General features: G+C 33.7%; 1 protein-coding gene across 1 annotated transcript in view; it reads left to right on the forward strand.

Annotated features, from left to right (window-relative positions):
* LOC145252587 (uncharacterized) overlaps window positions 1-26,515 on the forward strand; it is a 198,985-nt gene that overhangs the window by 152,316 nt on the left and 20,154 nt on the right. The window contains exons 24-31 of the mRNA XM_080112251.1: window positions 587-709; window positions 3,365-3,487; window positions 10,079-10,201; window positions 13,336-13,458; window positions 15,194-15,316; window positions 17,683-17,802; window positions 22,805-22,927; window positions 24,636-24,758. Coding sequence (XP_079968377.1) covers window positions 587-709; window positions 3,365-3,487; window positions 10,079-10,201; window positions 13,336-13,458; window positions 15,194-15,316; window positions 17,683-17,802; window positions 22,805-22,927; window positions 24,636-24,758 — 981 coding nt within the window. The remainder of the gene's footprint in view (window positions 1-586; window positions 710-3,364; window positions 3,488-10,078; window positions 10,202-13,335; window positions 13,459-15,193; window positions 15,317-17,682; window positions 17,803-22,804; window positions 22,928-24,635; window positions 24,759-26,515) is intronic.

The following is a 26,515-nucleotide window of genomic DNA, read 5'->3' on the forward strand; positions in this document are numbered from 1 at the left end:
ATACGTACGCGGACTGAAATTCCTCTCCTCACACACACACATACACTTACACACACAATAAGGTTTTCATTCTCTCAGGTGCACGCGAGAAATAAAACTTCTATTTAAACTTTTCTCTATTTGTTTGTTATAGTTACTCTGTCTCACTGCATACGACAAGTTTGTTGTTTACGAACACGTGTTTAATTGGGGGCGCAACACCCAACTGCAACTCCCCACAGACTTAAGTCATACACATACAGTACTGTTTCGCTGCATCACGGCTCATTAGTTTATTTGCGTTTTTTTAAAACTGACAAGTGCGGACTTTTTTTTTTGCGGCACTGTATATTAAATTATACTACTTCAAATGAGTATGTGTGTATTCATTTATTACACATTATTATTTATTAGTTGTTATCAATCGATAAGCATCATTTATCAAACGAACTTTTAAAAATTCTTATTGCCCAAAATAAATTGACTACAAAATTCATTTCCATTTCTTCATGAACAAGTTAGCCATGTTTTCCTTTGTTTCTGTGGCAAGGCCCGATAAATACAGCTGATGTATAAATAAAGTTTTCCTTTTATTTTCATCTTTTAGACGTAAACGAGTGCGCCGTGAAAAAGGGAGGATGCAGTGATATTTGTGTCAATATCGAAGGCTCACATCAATGCCGCTGTAAAGCTGGTTACGTTCTTCATCTAGACAAACGAACTTGTATTGGTAAGTTCTCTGGAAATTCGAAACTACAAGTGTCAGTATATTTCGGACACTTTTGTAGGAATTTTTAAAAAAGTCAAATCAAGACAAGGGAGATAACTCTTCTTTGTAAACTTTAACGCCAGAAATAACATTTATTTTGTTTTTGTATTTAAGAAATACTTGTACTATATGGACCTTTCGAACTACTAATCTTAACTTGGCTGCAATTTTCACAATGTTTCAGGCGATATAATCTCTGACCTTCATCAGGTTCATCTAACTGATAACATCTTTCAAGTTTGTTGAAATAATAAATATTTGTTCTACATTCCGTTTACATATTTAATAATTTAACTTATTTACATTGTTTATCCAAATTTATTTATTTATTGTTTGTTAGTATATGTAAAGAACGCACGGGTTTGTATTACTGTACACATAGATTCGAAAAAGTTGTCAAAAAACAAGTATATAACAAATAAATGTTATCAAAGGCAAGATAAGTTACTTTTCTATCAAACTGGATATATTTTTCGTGTTTTTATTACATTGTAACATGTTTATTCAGATCGAAAAGCATACAGTGTTTACCGATATATTGGAAAATTCAAAATGGCGCCTCACTTTTTCTTTAACACGGGAAGTTTGGGAAACGGTATTATAAATAATAAACTAGACAAAATACTGTTAGAAATTCGCTCAATATATGTTACCGTGACATAAGTTGACATATATTCGGTGTTTTTTTAATAATATTTTTTCTAGTTTATTATTTATAATACCTTGTTCGGTAGAAAAGTAACTTATCTTGCCTTTGATAACATTTATTTGTTATATATTTGTTTTTTGACAACTTTTTCGAATCTATGTGTATAGTAATACAAACCCGAACGCACATATACTCTAACGGTTAACAAATAAGAAGGTAATTCCGGAGAGGGTGATCTTATAGCAATGATCCAGATATTACTTTATATACCCCCAAAGGAGGAGATAATGCCTGGAATATGGTATCATGACGAACATTATATATTAGTCTCCAAAGTAGAAGCTTATGTTTGGGAGGGGTTGTTTTATGGCAACAGAGGTAATACTAAACTACCCCCTTCAACAAAAGGAGAAGTTCATGTCTGAGAGGATAGTATAATGACCACAAATCAGATACTACACTATACTCTCAAAAAAGGAGTAAGTGATGCATGGTATAGTGGTATTATGACCACAAAGCAGACAATACATTGTTCCCAAAAGTAGAAAATAATGTCTTGGGGGATGGTCACATGACGACGGAACAGATGCTAAACTATTTTCCCCTGCACAAAAAATGTATACGATTATGCCTGGTAGAATAGTATAATGACCACAAAATATACGCAACATGCTCTCTAAATGAGGGAATAATCTCTAGAAGGATGGTATCATGATAACAGAATAGGTACTATACTACCCTACCCCTAATCAAAAAGAAAATTTCATGCTTGGTAGAATGGTATCATGACTACAAAACAGATACTAAATTGCTCTCCAAAGAAGGAGATAATGCCTGGTGGGATGGTCTTATGACAACAGGACAGATATTATGCTACCGCCCCCCCCCACCACCAAAAAAAAAGGGCGGGGTCAACCTCGAAGAATAATATCATGACCATAAAACAGGCTACTGCTCTCAAAAAGAGGTGATAATGCCTTCGAGGATGGTCTCATGAGAAATAATTGGAGTACAGCAGTCAAGCCGGCCCAACAGCGCCCAACATCAACAGAGTTAGACCATTCCTGTAATAATCCGGTCCCTATTGATTTTGCGGTTGGAGTTTAGTTCTGTGCAATTCTAGGACGTCCATCCTCCTATGCTTTTCCTTCTCTCTTTGAGAAGGGGTTAGTGTGTTGCTAATCGCCTGAGACGCCCTTACCGGAGAATACCGGCAGGGATGCCTAGGCATTTTTTTTGCAGGTTAAAGTGCTCCTCCTCGGGGTCGCTGGCTTCTAAATCCCACTTTCCGACCCTGGTGTCTAAGTTCTTGCAGTGGGAGAGAACTAGACGTATTAAAATATAGGCAAAGTAAATGGGCTCTTAATTTTTTTTTGTTTTTGTGTTTGTTTAATTAAATTACGAATACGACTAACTTTATAAAATACATAGTTAAATTATGCACAAACAATTTAAAGAAAAAATCTACGCTTGAAATAGCATTCTGTTTCTCCCTCGCATTTACGTTTGAAAGTCTTATCGAAATTTGCCGCTACAAGTACTAATACGTTTAAAACACTTTGGCGGGACAAAAGCGAAATAGGGCGAACCGAAAACAAAGGGAAACAACTCGTTTTTTTTTATTTTTATTTATTTATTTTTTTTATTTATTTATTTTTTTTTTTTCCAGACAGCGACGAATGCACCATAAACAATGTTGACTTTCTATATATTTTCAAAAATCAGCTCGGATAGTTCAAATTATCCCTGTACAATTTAAAGAGAAAAAAAAATGTCCTTGCTTAAAATAGCTTTACTTTTCTCCGTTACGTCTAAGTTTGAAATAGCATTTTTCTTGCTAAACGCGTAAATTGAATGAACATGTCTTATGCCATACTAATATAATTTCCCACTCTTTCGCATGACAAAAACAATATAGAATCAAAAATAAGAGAGATAACCCGCTTTTTGTATATATATTTTTTCAGACAACGACGAATGCAACACAAACAATGGTGGCTGTCAACATATTTGCAAGAACCAGCCCGGGTCGTTTAGTTGTATTTGCCGAGCCGGATACGCCCTACTCAGTGATGGACGGTCTTGTACAGGTAAGATGGCTAGTTGTTGGGTTATACAGCATCTCAAACATCGTTGGGTCATTTTATGCCGAAATTGTGCTAGATGTTTTTAGATGATCGGTTTGTTAATTAGTATATTTTTTTAGCAACATAGTTGAGCAAAGCGATTTTTTTTTCACTAACGCGTCATTGCTTATCAGTGAAATGGGCTAAAAGATTACTTAAGGAAAATTGATTATCCAAACAAAAAAGTAAACAAATATTTGTTTACATTAGACTTCAATACGACCATGTTGTAATTGGTTGGAAAGCAGGCTCGTTGTATTTTGTTCTAAAGATAAGAAGCTCTAGGGTATAAACTTTGTCCATGGAAGTTCTGTTTGTTTTTTGTTTTTGTTTGTTTGTTTGTTTGTTTTGTGTTTTTTTTTTGTGGGGAGGGTGCAGAGGGAGAGACAAATAGAGAGAGAAAGAAAGGAAATCTTTTTGCTATGATTGTAACTAGGAGAGTTCTTACTATGAATGGGTTACATACAGGTGGGGGATTCATGCAAAAATATTGAACGTAGGTATGTTAAAGGCAAATTTTCTATATTAGCCGATGTGACGTAAAAAAAAAGCAAAAATTTATGTTAGAAGAAAAAAGATTAGAATTAATAGAGTTACGAATTACAGATGAGAAGTCTGCAGTGACACGGTAGATGGTAATCTGATAAAATCATTTTTTCTTTTCCTTTCTTTCTTTCTTTCTTTTTTTTTTTACAGCAAAGATGAATGGCTGTTTTTATTGTTTTGATTGATTGGATAATTGTTCTCATCTTAATCTGTCCGATTAACCGAAACAATACAATTCTGAACTGTAACGAGTGACTATGTTTGAGATAGCTGATTCCTCTCCTTATGGGAGATGGATTGAGGGAAAGTTCCACAGGAATTCTGTATGTATACTATGTGCATAGAAAGAAATAAAAAGAAGAAAAAAAAGAAAATACTGCAAGAAATGTGAAGCCCAAAATGATCATGTGTTGTCACTATTAATCATTTCTACAACAATTGTGATCAAAAGGAAAACAGTCGTAACAATAAAAAGGAGATAAAGAAAGACGCCTGCGCCTACTACTGTTACGTGTAATCTATACAACATATTCCAGATGTTTATGTGATGAGCCGATATCTGAATAATTTTGAATAAGTTCTTTTTTTATTCTTTTTTTTTTTTAATATTAAAAATGTTTCCTCAATAAATGTAATATTCAGCATTTGAGAAAGTCTGGCTATTGGATTTAAATTTAAAAGTTCAATTATATAACCGTTAAAATTACAATTAAAACAACATGTGCAGGATGTTTTGTTATAAGAAGGAAGTCTTTAGCGACACGTAGCGGATAAGCTGATAAAATCTTTACTTGTATCTACAACTGAGAGGAAAAGCAGTCGTGTTTAATGCAGCTGCCCTCCCCTTCTATAGGTCGTAGTTGGAAAGGACATACGGGGAATTATGTATATTATAGAAAGACAACTAAAAGTCCTGAAATAATTCTAAAACGGCGAATTATTAAAAAGAAAGAAAAATTTTTCAACAAAGAAAAGAAGAAAAACAATGAGGGCAACACCACTACGACGCATACTACTGCTATTTGTCATCTGCACAACATGAGTTCAGCTAAGTCGATATCTAAAGAATTGGTTCATAATAATACTGTATTTTCTGTGCCATTCATTTATTACTTTAACTCACTTGATGTTTTCGCAGGAGTCAGTTTTGTTCTTTTGATAAAAGGTGGATATATATATATATATATATATATATATATATATATATATATATAATGTATATATGTGTGTAAACATATGGATGTATATGTATATTTTTGTATATGTATGTATGCATGTGTATATTTTGTATATGTATATTTTTGTGTGTATATATATGTGCATATTTTTGTATGTATATGTATGTATATATATGCATATGTATGTATATATATGCATATATATGTATATAAATGCATACATATATATGTATATATATGCATACATATATATGTACACATATATATGTATATATATGTATAAATATATATGTCTATACATATATGTATACAAATATATGTATATATGTATACAAATATATGTATATATATGTATACAAATATATATATATATGTGTGTATACAAATATATGTATATATATACATATATATGCATATATATGTATACATATATATGTATATACGAGGGGCGTGCAATAAATATTGTGCCTGACCCACTTCCCACAGCAGTAGAGCAACGAAACTTGGCACAGTTATTATTCTTTCTCTACATAGGAACCACCCAGAGTTATGCATTTCTCCCATCGTTTGATGCAGCTCTGGAGATCGTTTTTGTTTCTACACGACGTGACTTCAGAAATCAAGGCTGCATCATCTGGGAAACGCTTTCCTTTCAAAAACAAATTCATGGCTGGGAGAGGTGAAAATCAGAGTGTGCAAGGTGAGGAGAGTAGGGAGGATGAGGGTATTTTCATAACCACACGCATATGCTTCTGATCTGGCGATATGCGAGTTGTGGACCGGAGCGTTGTCCTGCAGGAGGAGGGTACCTTTGCTGATCTTGCCCCGCCTCTTGATTTTGATAGCTTCCCTTAATTTCCTCAAAAGTGAAGCATAATAGGTTCCTGTAATTGTGGTACGCTTTGCCAGGAAATCTGTCATCACTACTCCGTCCTGGTCCCAGAAGACTGTGAACATGACCTTGCCAGCGGAGGGCTGCACCCTTGCCTTCTTTGGAGGTGGTGAGTCCAAGTGCTTCCACTGCATTGGTCTCTGAATCATATCGATGGACCCAGGTTTCATCCTGTGTAATCAGTCTTTTGAAAAACTTTGACTCATCTTCTTGGCACATCTCCAAATTCATCATCGAGCACTCGACGCGTTCTCGCTTCTGGAATGGTGTGAGCAACCTGGGAATCCATCTGGCAAACACCTTATGCATATGCAAATGGTCATGAATGATAGTTTCCACAGACCCTGTACTAATCTTGACATCTTGGGCTATTTGGCGAATAGTAATGCGCCGATCTTCCAAAATTGGGAGTCTCAACTTGACGACCAGATGCCTCATTAATGGCCAGGTTTGGGAGCTGTTTCCCCAGACTTCCGGCCATGTTTGAATTCACGATGCCAGCGTTTTACAAGGTCATATGATGGGGCATTATCACCATAAGTTTCTTTCATTTCATCAAAAGTCTCCTGTGGTGTACGTCCTTTCAAATACAAAAACCGGATCACTGCTCGACATTCAATAGGCTCCATTTCACATCTGACTCAGTTCAAACACCTGTAAAACAGAAACAACAATTAGTTCAGAGCTGTAATTTGCCACGTAACCCGTAGAGATATAAATCATTGCACATGCAAAAGTTCAGCTAGATCAGACAACTGGAAGTGGGTCAGGGGCATTACTTATTGCACGCCCCTCGTATACATGCATACATATATATGTATATATATATAGGTATACATATATATGTATATGTATGTATACATATATATATGCATATATATACATATATATGCATACATATATATGTATATATATATATGTATAAATATATATGTATACATTTATATGTATATATATATGTATACATATATATGTATATATATATGTATAAATATATATGTATATATATGTATAAATATATATGTATACATTTATATGTATATATATATGTATTCATATATATATATATATATATATATATATATATATATATATATATATATATATATATATATATATATGAGCAAACAGTTAATAAAATATGTTAAAAAACACTTGGAAATGAGTTAAAAACATATGTAATCTGAAAAGGAAACACTAGATAAATGGATAGTCCTTAATCCGCGGAGTTTCGAAGAAATACTCTCCTTCTCTTCAGAGGGTAGGAATGAGCAAAATGCAGGATCGGATTTTGCATGCAGAAGTATTTGGTGAAACAACAAGTAAGTCAAAGATCTTACTTGAAAACAAAATAAGTTAAGCAGAGGGAATATGGTAAAGAAAAAGGTGATGACACATGAATGGATAATATGGTGGAAGATAAAAAAATCCAGTGACGGTAAAATCTAAATGTAAATCTTCAAGAAAGTTAAAAGAATTTCCATTTGTACAAGTAAAATCCAAAGACATCCCGTAATTGGAAGAAGATGGTCCATAATAATCCAAAGGCAGAAATCCATGGAATAATTCACAAACATGTGTACAAAGAAAAAAATAATGTTAATAAAAGAAAAATAAGATGTGCTTTTAACTCTACTTCCGAGACATAACTATAAATAAAAAAGATCTAGGAAGAAAAAGGAGAAAAAAATGATAAAGTTAAATATAAAATAAAGGGAAACAAAAGTCAAAACGACCCAGACAGGAAATGTTAAAGGCGCGAAAATATATATAGGGCAAAATAATATAGGTCAACTGAAATGTACAGGTTATCACTTAAAAAAATGTCATCAAGGGTTATTAAATGACACTAAAAGGAAAATAAAAATAAATAAATAAATATATAATAAATAAATAGAAAATAAAGAATAAATAAATAAAATATAATAAAAATAAAATATAATATATAATATAACATAAAATAAAATAAGAAAAAAATAAAGATAAAAAATAAAAATTATTTAAGGGGAGAAGATGGCCGGTATCTGCAATTTTATGAAAAAAAGGTAAGTAAATTAATATAGTAAAATTTAAGTAAATATACATACAAGATATGAAAGTGTGGGTAGATTGATATATTAGATAGATAGGAAAGTTTAAAGAATAAAACAGAAAATGCAGATAAAAAATCGGCCATGCAAAGAAGAGATACAGAATTAAAATAAAGGATTATTAAATTATAAAGTATTAAGAAGTATGTCGAAAAACGAAAATGTTAAAAAAAAAATATTTTATATCTATATGAAAGGTAAAAGTAATAACTATGTAATTTCAAAATTGCCATAATTAAATTTGGACTTATGTTTTCAGAAAGAGATCAGTTCATTTTTAGAATTTATTATATTGTTACTTTGAGGGGAAGTAATTATAGTTATAGCTTCGGTTGTACAGAGGCGACATGACTTAGAGCCTGGAGTATAAGACTTAATTTTTTTATAAGAGTCCATTTGATTGAGAAGGGAGTATTGTTAGAGTTAAGTTTTTTAATTAAAGTGGTTAGAGAAGTTCCTTGGTTATTATTAGAATTATAGTTGTTAAAAGAAGAAATGTGGTTTGATATTCTTTTCTTAATTAATGTTGAAGTAGCGCCGATATATGTATGTACTTTATTAAAGCTCGAGGTCTGGTATTAATATTAATTTGCTGATTTGTATTAGTTAAATAGTTTGAATTTTGTTCATAGTGTTCAACAAATGGTGGGACAATGTCTTTATGAAGACTATTTTGCAGGGGATAATGAGTGTTGTTAGTATTAGGATGGCTGTTAGGAGAAATATTGTTATTCTCATTAATATTATGATTATTATTATTATTATTATTATTATTATTATTATTATTATTATTATTATTATTATCATCATTATTACTAGTTGTATGATTGTAAATGGAAGGGCTGCTCGAATGGTGTATTGGATTAGTAACTATACCAGATGGAGGATGGGAAGAAGAATAACTTGAAGATGAAATATTAGTGTCTGTTATGGGAGGATTGCGTGGGAGCTCAGTAATAGTGCAAGAATATATAACATCTTTATGGATACAATCATTATTGAGTGGGCAAACATATTTGTTATTACAATTACAGTTAGTTTTAGGTTTAATTGGGAAAGGGGTTTTTTGGGCTGATTTAATTTTTTTGTTATTAGATGTTAAGATTCTTTGTGCTAAATTAGGCATTGTTGAATAAGAAATCCGGATTGTATTTTTATTGAAAATAGAACTATATCTGTGTGGGTATTTGAACGTGTTTTGTACAATGTTGAAGAATTCCTTAGGTATATATGTATATATATATATATATATATATATATATATATATATATATATAGACATGTATATATATATATATATGCATACATACATATGTATATATGCATATATGTATATATATATGTATGCATATATATATGCATACATATATATATGTATGTATGTGTGTACACATATGTATATTTATACATATATAAAAAAAGAAAGGAGGAAAATCGTCTGCCTTAAACCACTAACCTAGTTCTAAACAGATCCTTTGTTCGATAAAATGCATGCCCATTGGCTGATAGGAAGGGGCGCGGTGGATACTAGAAAGCTGATTGGCTAACTAACATCCCCAACATATATAAAAATGAGAAACAACCACAGAATTCCCGCATAAGCTTGACGAATCCTATAGTGGATGAAACGCCGAATATTCAGTGTAGCTTAATCGCCATATATATTTTATAAATTACTAACCAGCTCTACCTACGTATTGAGCACTTTTGAAGTAAATACTTAAAGTTTACGCATAAATCTATACTTTCGTATATTAATTTTATGTGAGTAAATGAAGTAGTTATATATATATATATATATATATATATATATATATATATATATATATATATATATATATTATTTCAGATATCAACGAGTGCGAGACGAATAAAGGTGGCTGCAGTCAGCTATGCAGGAACACCGTCGGTACGTACCTGTGCGAGTGTCGCAACGGATTTATCTTGCATCCAGATGGAAGAACCTGCATCGGTAAGTTAAAAAAAAAAAGCTAATACAACAGCTGGTTTTGATTTATTTAAACATTGTAGCCCAATTTTTTATATTGTAAAATGAATATAAATAAATAAATGAATAAATGAATAAATAGAAAACACAATCGGGACAAGATCAAAGTGTAGTATCTGTTCCGGCAGATGCTGCACTTAAGATAATTTGTACCAGTCAATGGAGGGGAAACCCTCTATACTGGGACAATTATTATTTTTGGTAACCAGAGTGACCCCTTTTAGGGGAGCTGGTTTTTACCTCACATTAAAAACGGCCTTGTGCCTAATTTGCTCAGTGGGGGAGCAAATAAATACCATCTGTTCTTCAGATGCTGCGCTTCAATTTCTTGTTCTCTGTCAGTGGAGGAGAAATCATTCCCGACTGAGACAATGTTTATTTTTTGTGCCTTTTCTCCACATTAAAAAACGACCCTGGTGTCTAACTCTGTCCTGTGGGGAGGCATTGTAAATAGGAACCCTAGATTATCGTGTGATATTTTTTAGTAACTTTTATAATCGCTGTTAAAAAAAAAGCCGACTGTCGCGACAAAAACAAAGAGAAAGCTAAAGATTAACATTACTACAACGTGTCATCAACATAAGATTCTGGTTGTTTATGTGTTGAGTCGCCATTCGACAAAAAGAAAGAGACAAAGAAAGTGAGCAATATCTCTCCAATGTCTACAACTTCTAAGTGTCATCAACACAACCAGACAGTGTTTATGTGTTGAGCCGACGTTGAGATAATCTACTAGAGCGAAAGATTTGATCTAACGCATGGCCGGATTTCAAAGTCCTGGAACAAGATTAAATACGACTTTTCTATGATCAAATTTTGTAAAGAATCCAATGATTTTAATTATTGTTCGAGCTGGGTGATTGATTTTCGGAGATTCTCGATAAAATCTAGGAAAAGAACAATAAAGTGCTTGAATGTGAAAAATAATGCAGTCAAAATGTACTTTATTCATATGTATCATATTATATATATTCATATTTTATTACGCATAGATATATACACGTATATATATATATATATATATATATATATATATATATATATATATATATATATATACGGCACAATCACGTTGACACATTGGTTCTCGCCAGATCACCGAAGTTAAGCAACGATGACCTTGGCCAGTACCAGATAGGAATACTAGGCGCTGTATGTGCTCTCCGCTTATCTCGGTATTGTTTCCAGACGTCCTGAACTTATATTTTTAATTGGAATTAAAATAGTACCGGCTAAGGATAGGTGTGGTTGGAGATTGCGCAACTCATGCCACAAAAAGTTCATGCGCAGACACCCTTCCGTTTGTCAACACTAACTAAGTACCAGGTTGACAAGAAAGTTCTTGCGGATTTTAACTTTTAAAATCTTAAATCAGATGAACCTATTCTCGGTTTAAACAAAAATTCCTTGATCGAAATAAGCACCATCAGAATAAACACACTTTTGCCAATATAAAACAAGTGGATTTATGCCAGTAAAAAAAAAATCTTGCGTTCTGGTGTCACTATGTGCTGAAGTCACTATGTTTGAATGAGAAATTCACTATGTTCTGAAGTCACTATGTTTGAATGAGAAATTACCTATTATAAAATTTAAAGAACCCCAAAATTTATTAAGCTGCAGGAGTAAAATAGCAAGCGTATACAGGCACAAAATACCTTAGGATACCAATGCACATGCACACAAATAATGTCAACAACTAATAAAATAATAATAAAGCTGCATATATACAAGTTCTACATCCCCATCCCCCCATTGCCCTATCACCGTCCCCCCCCCCATAAAAAAGAAACCAAATAGCCAAGAAAGGTCAAGGAAGAGGGAAAGACCGAGGAGAGAGCGCTGACCAGACCTCCGCTGGACTTTGGTCAGGCATTTGGTAGCGGACAGAGTGCCTGCGTTCTACAAATACAATTTTTCAGCTCATTTTTAATGTTTTTATTTCTATATATCTTGCATCATTATTATTATTATTATTATTATTATTATTATTATTATTATTATTATTATTATTATTATTATCTATATATCTATAAAAATGAAATTGTCTTGTGTGTAAATTTCTCTACCAAATTACTCTGTCAATTTTCAGTCTACAGACTCGAAAGTTGATATAAGGAGTACTGAGATTTGTGGAAAAAAATTTAATCGGTTTTCGGCCGGAAATTTGGCTGTCACAGGGTTAAAGTTCAACGATTTGACATTTGAAAACTCTACCAAACTCCTCCGCCAATTTTGAGTCAAAACACTTGAAATTTTAGATGTAGGTTACTCGGGCATGGATCAAACTTTTTAATTTGATTTGAGCCCTAAACAATAAATGTTAAGGGGTCTAAATTGGGGTCAAAGTTTTAAAAAATATGAAATAATAAGGATCAAATATTATTGAAGGAGAATGCTGGAATCGAACGCAGTTGTTAGAAGTTAAAATTAATACATTTTTGTTAGATACGATTCCAGGAATGCAGGAATTATCAATTGTAATGAGGGAATAATGGAACAATGGAATTAAAGGATGTCCACAGAGAAAATCTGAGAATTTTATTGCCAGGACACGTGTTGGAAGCATATGCATGGAATTCACGTGTCTGGCCCGCGTGCTGACGTAACACTGACATATAGAATTAATATATGCATTTAAATTAGATGAAAAGTTAGTCCGAGTCAGTCAGAAAAAAAATTATTCAGTCAGAGTCTGAGAGAGTCCGGTAGAGCAGACCGGAGAGACTGACAGAAACTCCTTAGGAAGCGAAGGGAAGGAAAAGACGACAATGGAACCGCGTTAGCAGGCATCGAATTTTAATCAGCAGCAGCTGGATGAATAAATGTCATATTTATTATGTAAGCCTTTTGTCTTCATTTGTCATCAACCGCAAGGTAATGTGTTTTGTCTTTCATCGTATTGTATAATGAACTTTGTATGTAAAACCCTTCCAAAGGTTGACTGCATCTCCCTCTTCTATAATGCACTTCTCTCCTGTTTAAAAGAACTGTCATTACACTTCCATTTCACATATATCTCTTAGCTTCACTGTCTATCTCTCTTTTATAAATGTGTACCCCGCAATGCAACACGATCTTTTATATTTTGCATGCAGATTATGACGAATGCCAAGTGAACAATGGAGGTTGCCAACATTTGTGCAACAACACTGCAGGAGGAGTTGTCTGCACTTGTCGAACTGGATTCTTTCTTCAAACTGGTGGAAAACTTTGTTCAGGTATCTATCTATGATAATCGTTTAATATTTTTACGAACCAAACACACACACATGCACACACACACACACACACACACATATATATATATATATATATATATATATATATATATATATATATATATATATATATATATATATATATATATGTATGTATGTATGTATGTATGTATTGAATGAAGCTATCAAAGAATATATCTTTCATAAAGCAAATTTATTCAGATAGAAAAACTCAACACCGTTAAGAGGAGCAATTAATAAATAATTTTCTTTATACTAACTACATATATTATCTTTTCTTTTCTTTTTTTATTTCCTATTCACGTATGTATAATTTCTTCTTTTGTATTTATTTTTGTATTTTACATTTTCTTTAACATGTCTAAATATTTACTTCCTTTATTTGAAATCTAAATGTTCTAAAGCTAGCTTTTATTTAAATTTTACATTTTTGTATAATTTTGGCCCTTCACCTCTTCAGATGAGAAGCATTTAGCTTCGAAAAGCCATAGCCTAAAAATATTTTTTATCTTTTATTCCTTACTTATTGATCTGATGATATAATAAAGTTATATGCAACTTTTATTCCTCATCTTTAATATATATCGATTAACTATTTACTCACACGAACACATACATACATCCATACATCTACTGTTTTGTTTATATGAATTATATCGAAAATTGTTCAATGAAATAACTAAGATAATTAGTAGAGAACGCCAAAACAAAACAAAACGGGGGGGGGAGCAAGAAAACAAAACGGGAGGAGGGGGAGAGCAAGAAAACAAAACGGGAGGAGAGGGAGAGCAAGAAAACAAGACGGGGGGAGGGGGAGAGCAAAAAAATAAAGGGGGAGAGCAAAAACAAAATCGGGAGCGAGAGAGTGAGAACAAAAGGGTTATCTTTCTGATCTACCTCTTCTCAAATAAGTACAAAAATCAATACCTCAATCCAAAAAAACAAACGAATCATTTTACTGGAAAATAAAGATATCGTCATTGAAATCTGCCTTTTCTTATTGTACATTCATAAATGCTTTGGAATTAGAAATTATTATCTATTGAGCTTAACCACTGAAAGTTTGACCACAAAAGAATTATATATAGAGAGATAAAAAGAGAAAAATGTCTTTTTGCGTGTTTAACCAATTTAAATTTTTCTCAGTAAAGCATTTCTATACCTTAACCTAAAGTCTAATATTTATACGACGGGGCCTGCGGAAACGCTGACATGAAAAGATAAACTGAATTATATTCTGCAACACAATATCTTTATAATCAAATATAATATTATGAGTAGAGCTGTGACAACAGAATATTCTTTTCATTCTTTTGACTCTCAAGTATATATCCGACACAGTAAGACACAGTCAATCAACCGAGAGCCACATTAGTCTATATAAAAACATATAAGATATTAACGGATATATATTAAAGAGTCAAAATAATGAAAAGAATATGTTGTTGTCACAGCCCTAATTATAAGTTACTCTCCTTGTTACAGATTATCTCCCTTGGGCAAGAACTCTCCAGTCAAAGATTCTCTCTTGGATAACAACTACCCAATACACGGATGATTATAGATTGTTGTCTGTGTTATGTGTATGAAACTATTCTAAGTTGATTAAAATTTCACCAGCTGTGTTTTATCCAGTGTTTTATTTGAGTCTTATATCCATAACCATTTCCTATGCTGCCCTTTAATACTGTTGGTTATATTCTTCTCTGTTCAGATATAAATGAATGTGTTAACGACAACGGAGGTTGCAGTCACCGCTGCCTCAACTCTGAAGGATCTTACACTTGCGCATGTTGGCCAGGACACGACTTGCTCGATGACCAGAAAACTTGCAGCGGTAAATACAACTTAATCATTATGAAAAATATTTATTTGCAACGTTATTACTGTAATTATTATTGTATAGAAGCTCGCAAAGGTAAGCATACAGTCTCCGAGTAGGTATACAGACCCAGCACTCTGAACAAAACCATCAATTGAACCGTGTACTTTAACACGGTAAAGGGTACAATAAAGAAGGTGAGCTCCCTTTGCCCTGCTAGAAAATTATTCACACCTGAGAGTATCCTATACCTCTACAAAGCCACCATTCGCCCATGCATGGGGTATTGTTGCCATATCTGAGCAGATGCGTCTACCACTTGTTTCTCCTTCTTAGAGAGGATCCCAAAAGGCTTCAAACCTAATAGGTTCCACACTAACAGCCAAGCTTCAACCTCTGTCCCATCGCAGCAATATTTAACCCCTTTGCCTGTTTTACAAGTTCTTTAAGTGAATGTGCTCTGATGAACTTTTAGTACTCGTCCCTCCTCGACGTACCTACTCCCGACTAACTCAACTAGCAGCAAAATCCCATCCCTTCACTGTTCAGGTCCTTATATACCGAAAAGCCTTCTTTTTTAACATTTTTTCCCTTGGAATGCTAGACTTTGAAATTCCCTCCCTGTTGATTGCTTCCCAAACTGTATTGACATGGAGAAATTTAAATGTGGTGTGAACTGGCATCTCGCTACTCAACACCCCACAATTTACTGTTAGACATGATCCCAAATAGTAGCCTCTTACGTTCCAAGTGGCAGTATGCCTTGTTAGGGAGTGAAAAGGATTAAAAAGCAATATCACGACGACCATTTCTACTTGTAGCAAGATGGGGTACCGCCGCAATTTGAACCCACTGTACATAAACTACTTTACGGCGAATTTCCTAACAGATGGATCGGATGTCGATGAGCCATCTACCTGCCGCCACGCTCGAGTGATCTAACACCAATTAACTACTGAGGTTGTAAATGAAATGGTTTGTGCATGCAAACTACATATTATTAACGCCATAATTTAGTTTATAGAGCTGTCTTGTCACGATATTATTGTTACGCAAAATATTATATTGAGTAAAAAACAGTTTTAAGGTTAAGAGGTCAGAGAAATGCACCAGGCGGAAGTTATGAAACCACGTGGCCATGGACACTCATTAGTAAACAAGAAAATACATGGCTACGAAAAATTACAGTTAACATTAAACGGGTTGAAAACGAAATTCGCTAATGTTAACTCTCCTTAAATAGAACTAGTGAGTTTACAAAAAGTTCCCTTTATATATACATAGCGGTACAAAAATGTGTTTAATATGTACCGTTACACCTTTTTATTAGTATCTATTTAGTGATGTGACGATTCCAATACTTTTCCCGACTTCGATACAATTAGCGATTCCGTGCTAAATTCCCGATTCCGATACAATTGCCGATTCCGATTCCCGTTCTTTATAAATCTCTAATTATTTAGCTATAAGATTGTTATTTCCCCCGATTTAAAAACCCGTGTTAAATATGCAGATATTTTCCTAAACGTCAAAATACACTTTTGGAGGGTGATCTATCGATTTTAGCTTTACTGGTAATTTAAAATCAATAAATATTTATTATTTTATCATTATCATCAGCAATGAAAGATTTTGGTTTAAACAAAATCAAATAAAAAAGAAAATTAAAAGAATCGATTTGGCATCAAAAAATAGTAATCAATTTTTCCGATACCGATTCCGATAACCCGAAATCTTCCGATTTTTCCCGATTCCCATTAATCGTCATAACACTAGTATCTATATTTAGTGAATTTTCATGGATTTTTTTTTATCTTTTTCGTGTGTATATGAATAAAGTTTACTTTGGAGATTACTTTGATAGTATACCATATGGTTTAGCGAAACGAATTGCCATTATAGAACTATTCAAATCCGGAAAACCTGCAGGAGATATTGCGAAGAACTTAATTGTGAACCGAATGTTGGTGTGGAGAGCACAAAAAACGTTTCAACTGATGAGATCAAGATAATTGATCTATCTGAGGGAGTAAAGTCTCAGCTTCCCACCATATCAATTTGGAGGTTCTGAAGAAGAAATTAAGTGAAAAAAATGGGCCAAAATCCCACCCCCAAAAATCATTCGTGACTCGTGTAGAGCATTCACCAAGCCTTTGCAGCACGTTATTAATGCACAGAGCGGTTACATTGAATAAAGTTTGGATATTTTGAATCTGGTAATGCAATTGTATATATTTACGTATGGATGGTTTGCATTGTTTAATTTATTTAATAAATACGGGTAAAAAAAAAACCTTTGTAACGTTAATTATTGAATTGATACAGAACGGTGTATACAAAGTGTTTCGAACTGATCGAATTTATCCATGCTTCGTCTCCAGATTTCGACGAATGTAAGGGCAACAACGAATGCAGTCAACTATGCGCAAATACCAAGGGAAGTTTTTACTGCCAATGTCACAAAGGATACGTATTGGAAGCGGACGGGAAAACATGTACAGGTCGGTAACGTTGGTTTTTTTCCATCCATCTTTGCTTTAATTTTTTTATGCAATGTCATGATTCTTTATTGTGACTTTTTTAACCGTAACTTTATTTTTTGTGACTTTTTTAACCGTAACTTTATTTATTATTATAATCGAGCAATAATACCTCGATTGCTGACCATTTGGGAATACCCAGGTGTATAAATGAATCTGCCGAGAAGTGTAACCGGCAAGAGGCTATTGTCTCGTCACGGCGATAGTTCGGGACGTCAGTTCCGCTTGCCGTTATTTTATTTACCTTCATTTTTATGGGGGTTAAACACACGGATTGATTTTTGGCTTTGATGAAATTATTCCTGTGGATCGAACTTGGCAAATCCAGGTTTTCAGTCCGGGTCGTTAACCATTTAGCAACCGTTACCACACACACACACACACACACACACACACACACACACACACACACACACACACACACACACACTTAACAATATGTTACCGAAGATTAGCACCGGACCTAAAAACATTCCAAACTGGAAAACGGACTACTATATTAGACCGGCCACAATGTCGAATATTTTAGATGAAGTGATAATCTTGAGCGCGGTGAGATGAGAAATTGACAGCTGATTTTCGGATGAGTAACAAAACAGGAGTGATCATCCAGAATCACATTTGGTGTTGGTGCACCTTACCCATAAAAATAAGTAAGAAAGTCACAACACAAGTAAAAACACAAAAAAGCCAGAGGAAGACTTCAGTCTGATTCACAAACATATGAGTTTAGTAAAGTAGAGAACTTGAATGTCTGCTGGAGAGAACTTGAATGCCTAATGGGCATTGTACTTGAGTGTATCTCTGTACAGGGGTTTATCAGGACAATCTGTCATGAGGATTTTTCCCTACAAGTAAATCCTAACTAAACATTCAACATCACATAGTATTCACGGTCCAAATAAGATCTCCCTGATATAATTAACCCCCACTAGCTTTTACGAGGAATTGTGTACCGTCTCCAAGTGATGTTACCTCAAGTAACAATACGAAGCTGGATACTCCAACAGACTAGATGAATTCTTGTCCTCGAATCCAGTAAGACCAAGATACCACAAGAAGATACACTATGACATGTTTAAATGGCCAATTTTAAAGCGATAAATAATGTCCTTAACTTTTTTACTTTTTGTTTGAGAGGTAAAGGTGAATATCTAGGCATTGTATAAAAAAAATATTAGCCCTAGAAGTGTTAGCCTTAGAACCCCCCCCCACACACACACATTTAACGATATGTTACCAGACCTAAAAACATCCCAAACTGGAAAACGGACTACTATATTAGACTGGCCAGAATGTCGAAAATTTTAGATCGAGATAATCTTGAGCGCGGTGAGATGAGAAACGGACAGCTGATTTTCGGATGAGTAACAAAACAGGAGTGACAAATCAGGAGTGAACATCCAAAATCACATTTGGTGTTGGTGCACATTTCCCATAAAAATAAGTAAGAAAGACACAACACAAGAACACAAAAAGCCAGAGGAAGACTCTGTACAAGAGTTTGTCAGAACAACCTGGCATGGGGATACTTTCCCCTACAAGTGAACCCTGACTAAATGTTCAAAATCACTTAGTATTCGCAATCTAAATAAGATCTGCTCAATATGACTAACTTACAATAGTTTTTACGAGGAACGATGAGTTCCAATAACAACGCGAATCTGGATACTCCCCCAGACTAGATGAATTCTTGTCCAGGAATCAAGTAAGACCAAGGGACCACAAGAAGGCATACTATAACATATTTAAATGGCCAATGATAGATCGGGAATAATGTTCTTAACTTTTTTACTAATTCAGGGTTTGAGAGATAAAGGCGAATTTTAATGGAATATTTGAATATCTAGGTATTATATAGAGAGATCAAATGTTAGCCCTAGAAAATGGTGCCGCTTGATTGCAAAACTCCGACTAAAGTAAAATGAACACAAATAGAGACGATGTTAAAGAAGAAGTTTCCGTCGTAAGAGTATTAATGGGGACAAATAAAGACAGTATCTTCGTTTAATAGAATGACTTCCGGATCGTTATATAATTGAAATTGTTATAATTCTTATAAACGTGACACTTACGAGCATAAGAAAGCTGTTAAACGATCTTGTTACATACATGTTTGATTTTAACCATGAATTTGCCTCTTCGACAGTTTCAACGATATAAAGTATGCACAGTTCATATCGCAGATGTTTTATTGGAGTTGTTTTTGTTGCTTTTGTTGCTAATTTTAACAAACTAAAACAAAGACGTACACTTTTTCTAAAGTCTATCGTAAAAAAAGAGAATATGTTATGTTTTGTCAAAATAATCCTCAAGAAATGGAGGTTGACATTGGTTTTGAGAGAGACTAAGAAAAAGTCAAAATATTAAGCAACTTTCTCATCAACGAATTTATTATACAATCTGGAGACGGAATCAAAGAGATTCATCCCGGTAGCTTGACAATGAGAAATCTACTGTATCGTTTATCGCCTTGATTTAATCGTAACATCCTAACACTAGCCCTAACTTTAAAATTGAAGTTGAAAGCAGTTTAGACAAAAAAGTAAAATTCATTAAATTTAGATACTATTAAAAGTCAACGTATAGTTCAAAGAGTCGCTAAATGGCAATTTTGCCTGTGTGACCAGACTAAATCTAGTTAAGCAACGTTTAGCTAGTCTAATATGGCAGAGGGTCGTTGAATATTTTGCAATCCTAACTGCGAAGAAGAGCGAACAATTACGCCATAAGTTGGTTATTTATATACATTATACACGACTCTGGATGAATAAGCATGACTAATTTTTTTAATATATATTTTTACGTTTTTTGTCTCCTCCACCTCATTCGCGTCCTCCTCATCATCCTCTTTCTTCGCTTCCTTTTCGTATTACATTTCTTCTTCCTCCTACGCATGTACGTGTCTCAGAGCACTATCATTTATTTTCTTAGGTCCAGCACTAGAGTGTAATTAATTAATTAAAGAGAAGCGCGGTAGAAGTGGCCCATGACCCCGAAACTGAATCGTTTGTACAGACCTGAGAGATTACGCGTATATGGTAGCAACGAATAAATATTAATTAACAACTTGATATTTCGTTATATGTTATTAATGAAATAATTTAGGCTGAGTTTCCAGCGGTATTTAAATATCTGTTTCTTTTCAAATACGTTCATTGGCATGTCTGAATTTGAATGACTCACCATATTTTGGAATATATATATATATATATATATATATATATATATATATATATATATATATATGATGATGATTGCAACGTCTTGTCAGACGAGTGCCACTCCCTCAGAAATTTAAAATCCATGAGCCCAAATGCATGAGGGAGTATCTATAAAAAGATGATGTTACAGAGTCTTAGCTTTGTATGACAGCTAAGTCTCTCTCTCGGTTCAAAATGTTGAGATCCAGCAACAAGCAAGAGCAAGATAGCCAGCAACAAATTAAACTGCAGACCAGCTTAATGCGGGTACTGGTCTCCCGCTTTGTTTTTTAAATCAGAGATTTGCTTCTCCTAGAAAGGTTGCCTTCACCACGGCTTACGGGAGCCCCCTCCACCCCAATGCACGCACACACACACACACACACACACACACACACACACACACACACACAAATATACACTGTGCTAGTTGGCCGTTGACCCAGAAAAAGAGTTCATTCGCCCTTTATATATATATATATATATATATATATATATATATATATATATATATATATATACACACACACACACACCGTACTTTTGGGTAATTGCGCCAAATCCGGAGTAATTGCACCAATTAAAAGAGCTCTTTATATGCGTAGTTGCCAAAAGAGCACTTTTAGCTAGTTCGTGCAATCAACACGGTCTAGGCGCAATTACCCTAAATTACGGTATATATATATATATATATATATATATATATATATATATATATATATATATATATATATATATATATATATATATATATATATTATAAATAATAATTATTTTATCCCTACAGACATTAGTAGCGTTTCGTGCTTCCGCTATCATCAGTGCAGGACGTGACAATTCCTACTGGTCAGGAGATTCGAATACAGCTACAAAGTTACCCTTGACTCTATTTGCTAAGATTTTATCTTCGGACCACTAACAATTGCCGCGAGTATTAAGAGAAATTTAACACCTATAAATGCCAAATGCGAGCACAACAGTAAACAGTCGACACGGTTCAAACGAGTGGAATTCGTGAACGTTGCATGACACTAGTTGACTGCTTTTTTTTGTTTTTATTTCTTAGATAGTGCTAAACTTCAATACTCTCAAAGGCGCTAATAATTATAAATAATACTAAAATTACTTGTTATACCTACAGACACTAGTGTTCCCTGCTTTTACCCCACTAATTCTTTCTTATAAAAAAAACTTAAATTTTGCCTGCTTTTTGGGGGGAGGTCCATTTAAACAAACTGAGCCACAGTAACGCGTGGCCGGGCACGAGTATATATATATATATATATATATATATATATATATATATATATATATATATATATATATATATATATATAAAATTGAAACCATGTAAAATAAAATTTGCATTATTTATTAGTTTTTCAAATATTCAAGCAAAGAATATTAAAAAAAATTCTTATTTCATGATATTTCAAAAATAGGCTTTTCTCTTCAGGTTAATAACTAGCAAAACAAAAGTAAAGAATTACTAACTTGCAAATTAACACCATACTGAATAATAACTGAGAAAGCAGAACGCTTTATTCAAGTGTTGTTACATGCGATGAATTTGCTCGTTTGACCAATTACGACTTGCAGTAACTTCCCCTTAAGTAACTCGTACGCGATTCGATCTGGAGTTTCGCGAGATTACTTACTAATTTGAAATAGCAGTCAGTCATTGTTTGTTTTTTTTTTTCTGTTTTCTTTCTTTCTGTTTTTATTACGGTCTTCTTTCTTTGAATTTTTATTCACCACAGATGTCGATGAGTGTTCTCAGCATAATGGCGGATGTTCTCAATTGTGTAAGAATCTTCCTGGCGCACACAGCTGCGAGTGTAAACCAGGTTTTGAGATGAAGACGGATATGCGTACGTGCGGAGGTAAGTTTAATGACCCGTGTACATTTTGAAAAAAAAAAAATAGTATTATACAGTAAAAGTCTCCAGAGACATGAAACCATTGGTATATGTTAAAAAGGTAAATGTAGGACAAACACTTCCACTCAAAGTGCCCGGTGATAGTCGAGGGCGATCCGAAGGCTCCCTTTTCACTTGTTGCTACACTTAGGAGTTGGGGGGAGGGTGTTACTCCATTTTCAAAATTCTTCCACTTGATCCTCTCCTTATAATGATCAGTGTTTTGTAAAGATACATTAAGTATCATTTTAAGTCTCTGCTATGACTCACCCGAGAATTGAACCCCGGTATCTCGGTCCATTAGCTTACACTATTACCAGTATTCCAAATGGGCCTAAGTAACCTTTTCTAATTAGTATTTAACAAATAATGTTTACGTATAAGGCTAACTCAACGGTTAAAAACAAGTAATCAAAAAGCTGTTTAATAAGTTCAGGAATAGTTTTGTACTGATTTTTATTTGAAATATTTTTTTTATATATACTTGTACATTTAATCAAGACATTAAAAATGAAAATATCGAAAAAAGTTATATTGTACGTATTCGTTTTGAACTGAAGATCCCCGGAAAAAAATTTCATTTAATTTGATCGAGTAGTTTTTTTTTTTTTTTTTTTTTTTTTTTTTACAGCGGAAAAACATGTTTTTATGGCAGTACGTTGAAGACAGACATCTTGGAATTTTTTAAATTTTTGTTTGAATTTTAGAAACACCACTGAGAGATAACTCAGTTTAAAGCGCCGACACTCCCTCCCCATCTTTAATACTATCTTTTCTTCCTAAAAGTCGAACCTTTTGCTCGGTATAATAACAAATTGTTTTTTGTTTGTTTGTTTGTTTGTTTGTTTGTTTTCGGTGTAAAACAAAAACTACTTGATGAAATTAAGTTAAATTTTTTTTTTTTTTCGGAGAACTTCATTCCATAACGGATACGTACAATTTAATTTTTTTTTTTTTTCGATATTTTCATTTTTTAATGTCTTGATTTGAGAGGAAACAAGTTAATCGACAGAACACTAGATATGAAGTTGTTCACCAAGGTACACGAAGGAAGCTGAATAGGATTGTTCCCGATTCTATTAAGAGTTAGGTTATGGGCAACTTTAGGTGTGGCGGTGAGTTTTGCAACGGTATGGGACAGTCGCGGACAGTCTTGCGTTTGCGACAGTTGACAACAATTAGGTGAGTTTCTTGTTGGACACAGTTGAAGGCAGGTCGCAGCTTGGACTAGATCGTGAAAGCTTTAGGAGATCAAGATGAACTGACAAGAACTAACGAACACGGTCTGAACAGAAGACGTAAATGTAAACTTTAGCGTTCAAATAGTGTCACACACACACACGCACACACACACGCACACACACAAACACACACACACACACACAGATTGCAACTGATATTTGCAGAACATGTCGGAGTTTGTGTTCTTTGTGTTTTGTTTTATTTTATTTTATCCTTTATATTTGTGAACACGTGCGAACCCTTCTCGGCAGCCATCAATGTAAGAGACGACGACACGGCCATAACAGAAGACGAAGGAGAAAAAAAGCATGGAAACCACGTTAGGGTCGGTGTTTGTTATCGAGCACGGGATCACCTGATATCACAATTGTATGGAATACATAATTTGAATCTAGTTGGTTCGAAAACAATCTATTCTTTCTTTCTGCAGACATTGACGAATGCGCTACCAGTAATGGCGGTTGCACCCAAGAGTGCGTCAACACCCCGGGGTCATTTTCTTGTACGTGTGATACTGGCTATGAGCTTGGCAGTGATGGTATCACGTGTCAAGGTAAGTATAAACTTGTAATTGAGCACTCTGGCAGTTTGTTTTTTTTCTGCTTTATGTATTAAACCAAAATTTTATTTTTAGAATATTAAAAAAAATATTTCTGGGGTCTAAAGTTCACTTTTTATGATACTAGCTCAATAAGGAGAGAGAGAGAGAGAGAGAGAGAGGGGGGAGAAATGAATATAGAGAAATAGACAGACAGACAGACAGACAGAGTTACTTAACTTTATATATCAGTTTATTCATTGTTAAATGGCTCTGCTATCTGTATTAATTATGAAATCATTTTTGGTCCCCCCGACAAAAGGAGGGTGAACTTGTAAACTCACCCTTGTCCGTTCGTCCGTTCGTCCGTTCATCTGCCCGCATTTTCTCAATAACTAGCCTCAGAATTTTTGAAATTTTGCACAAACATTAAACATGATATGAGTAAACATGATATGAGTAAAAAAAGTAATAGGACGGATTTTCCGGGAAAACTCCGCCCCCCCCCCACACACACACACCAAGGGCTGCCTTTCGGGTTAAAATGGCTAAAATTGACACTTTTGTGCTCATTAAAAAAATGCCTTGGATTTTTATAAAACTTTCTGAAAAGTTGTAACTAACTGATTTCTATATAATTTTGTTTGTCTATATTTCGTGATAACTCTTGGGCTTGTCCCATGGGCTCTTTTAAGGCTAATAAAAACATTCAATTTTGGAGATTATCTTACCATATTTGTCCAAAATTTCCTGTGTATGCCGAACTCAAATTTAAATATGCTAAGGCCTTGGGGACTTTTGGGGGCTAAGTAGCAGGGGCAAATGGTAGACTTAGTCATTATTATTTTTTTATTTATTTTTTTTTTAATTTTTTATTTATTTATTTTTTTTTTTTGGATGGTGCAGAACTCAAATTTACCTATATTAAGGCGTTTTGTTCATTTTGCACCGTTTGTTCATTTTCACTAGGATTTGGGGCTAAATGGGGGGGGGTGAATAGAAAATGCTGAACTTAGTCATTTTTTATGCCTCGTTCACTGTGCATTCACGGGGGACCATGCATGCTTCACTTGTTTTTTTCGTCATGTTATTTAAATCTTGACTACTTAAATAAGATCAATATTTCGTTCCTTTTATTGACAGAAATTTCTTCAGAATGAAAGAACATATTTTTGTATATACAAAGATTTATAATTTAGATACGACCTTCGTCCATGTTTCTGTTTCTATTCTCATACGTCAGGTCATAACAGCCTTCTTATATATATATAGTAATTTATAAAATGTATATGGCGATTAAGCTACACTGAATATTCCGCGTTTCATCCACTCTAGGACTCTTCAGGTTTATGCGCATAAGCCTGAAGATTCCTAGAGTGGATTAAACACGGAATATTCAGTGTAGCTTAATTGCCATATATATTTTATAACTTATATATATATATATATATATATATATATATATATATATATATATATATATATATATATATACAGTGCTGGCAAAAAGAAAGTCCGCACTTGTAATTTTTTCAAAAGCTCCAAATTTAAGCTAAATTTGATGTAACTGCTTAAACAACCTATAACTCATTTGATTCGCCTTTTATTCCTCTTGTCTACCTGTTCATATTTGACTTTTAATTGAAATATTCTAGTGTTCACGTCAATTTAAAAAAAATAACTTCAAATTGAGGAGGCATAAAGAAAGTCCACAGCAACAAATTCACTTAAAACTAGTTTAAATTATCGCCCCTAAATCAGTTTAAAATATC

The sequence above is a fragment of the Euprymna scolopes genome, chromosome 29 (assembly GCF_053919585.1).
Source record: "Euprymna scolopes isolate OS-2025 chromosome 29, ASM5391958v1, whole genome shotgun sequence".
NCBI lineage: Eukaryota > Metazoa > Mollusca > Cephalopoda > Sepiida > Sepiolidae > Euprymna > Euprymna scolopes.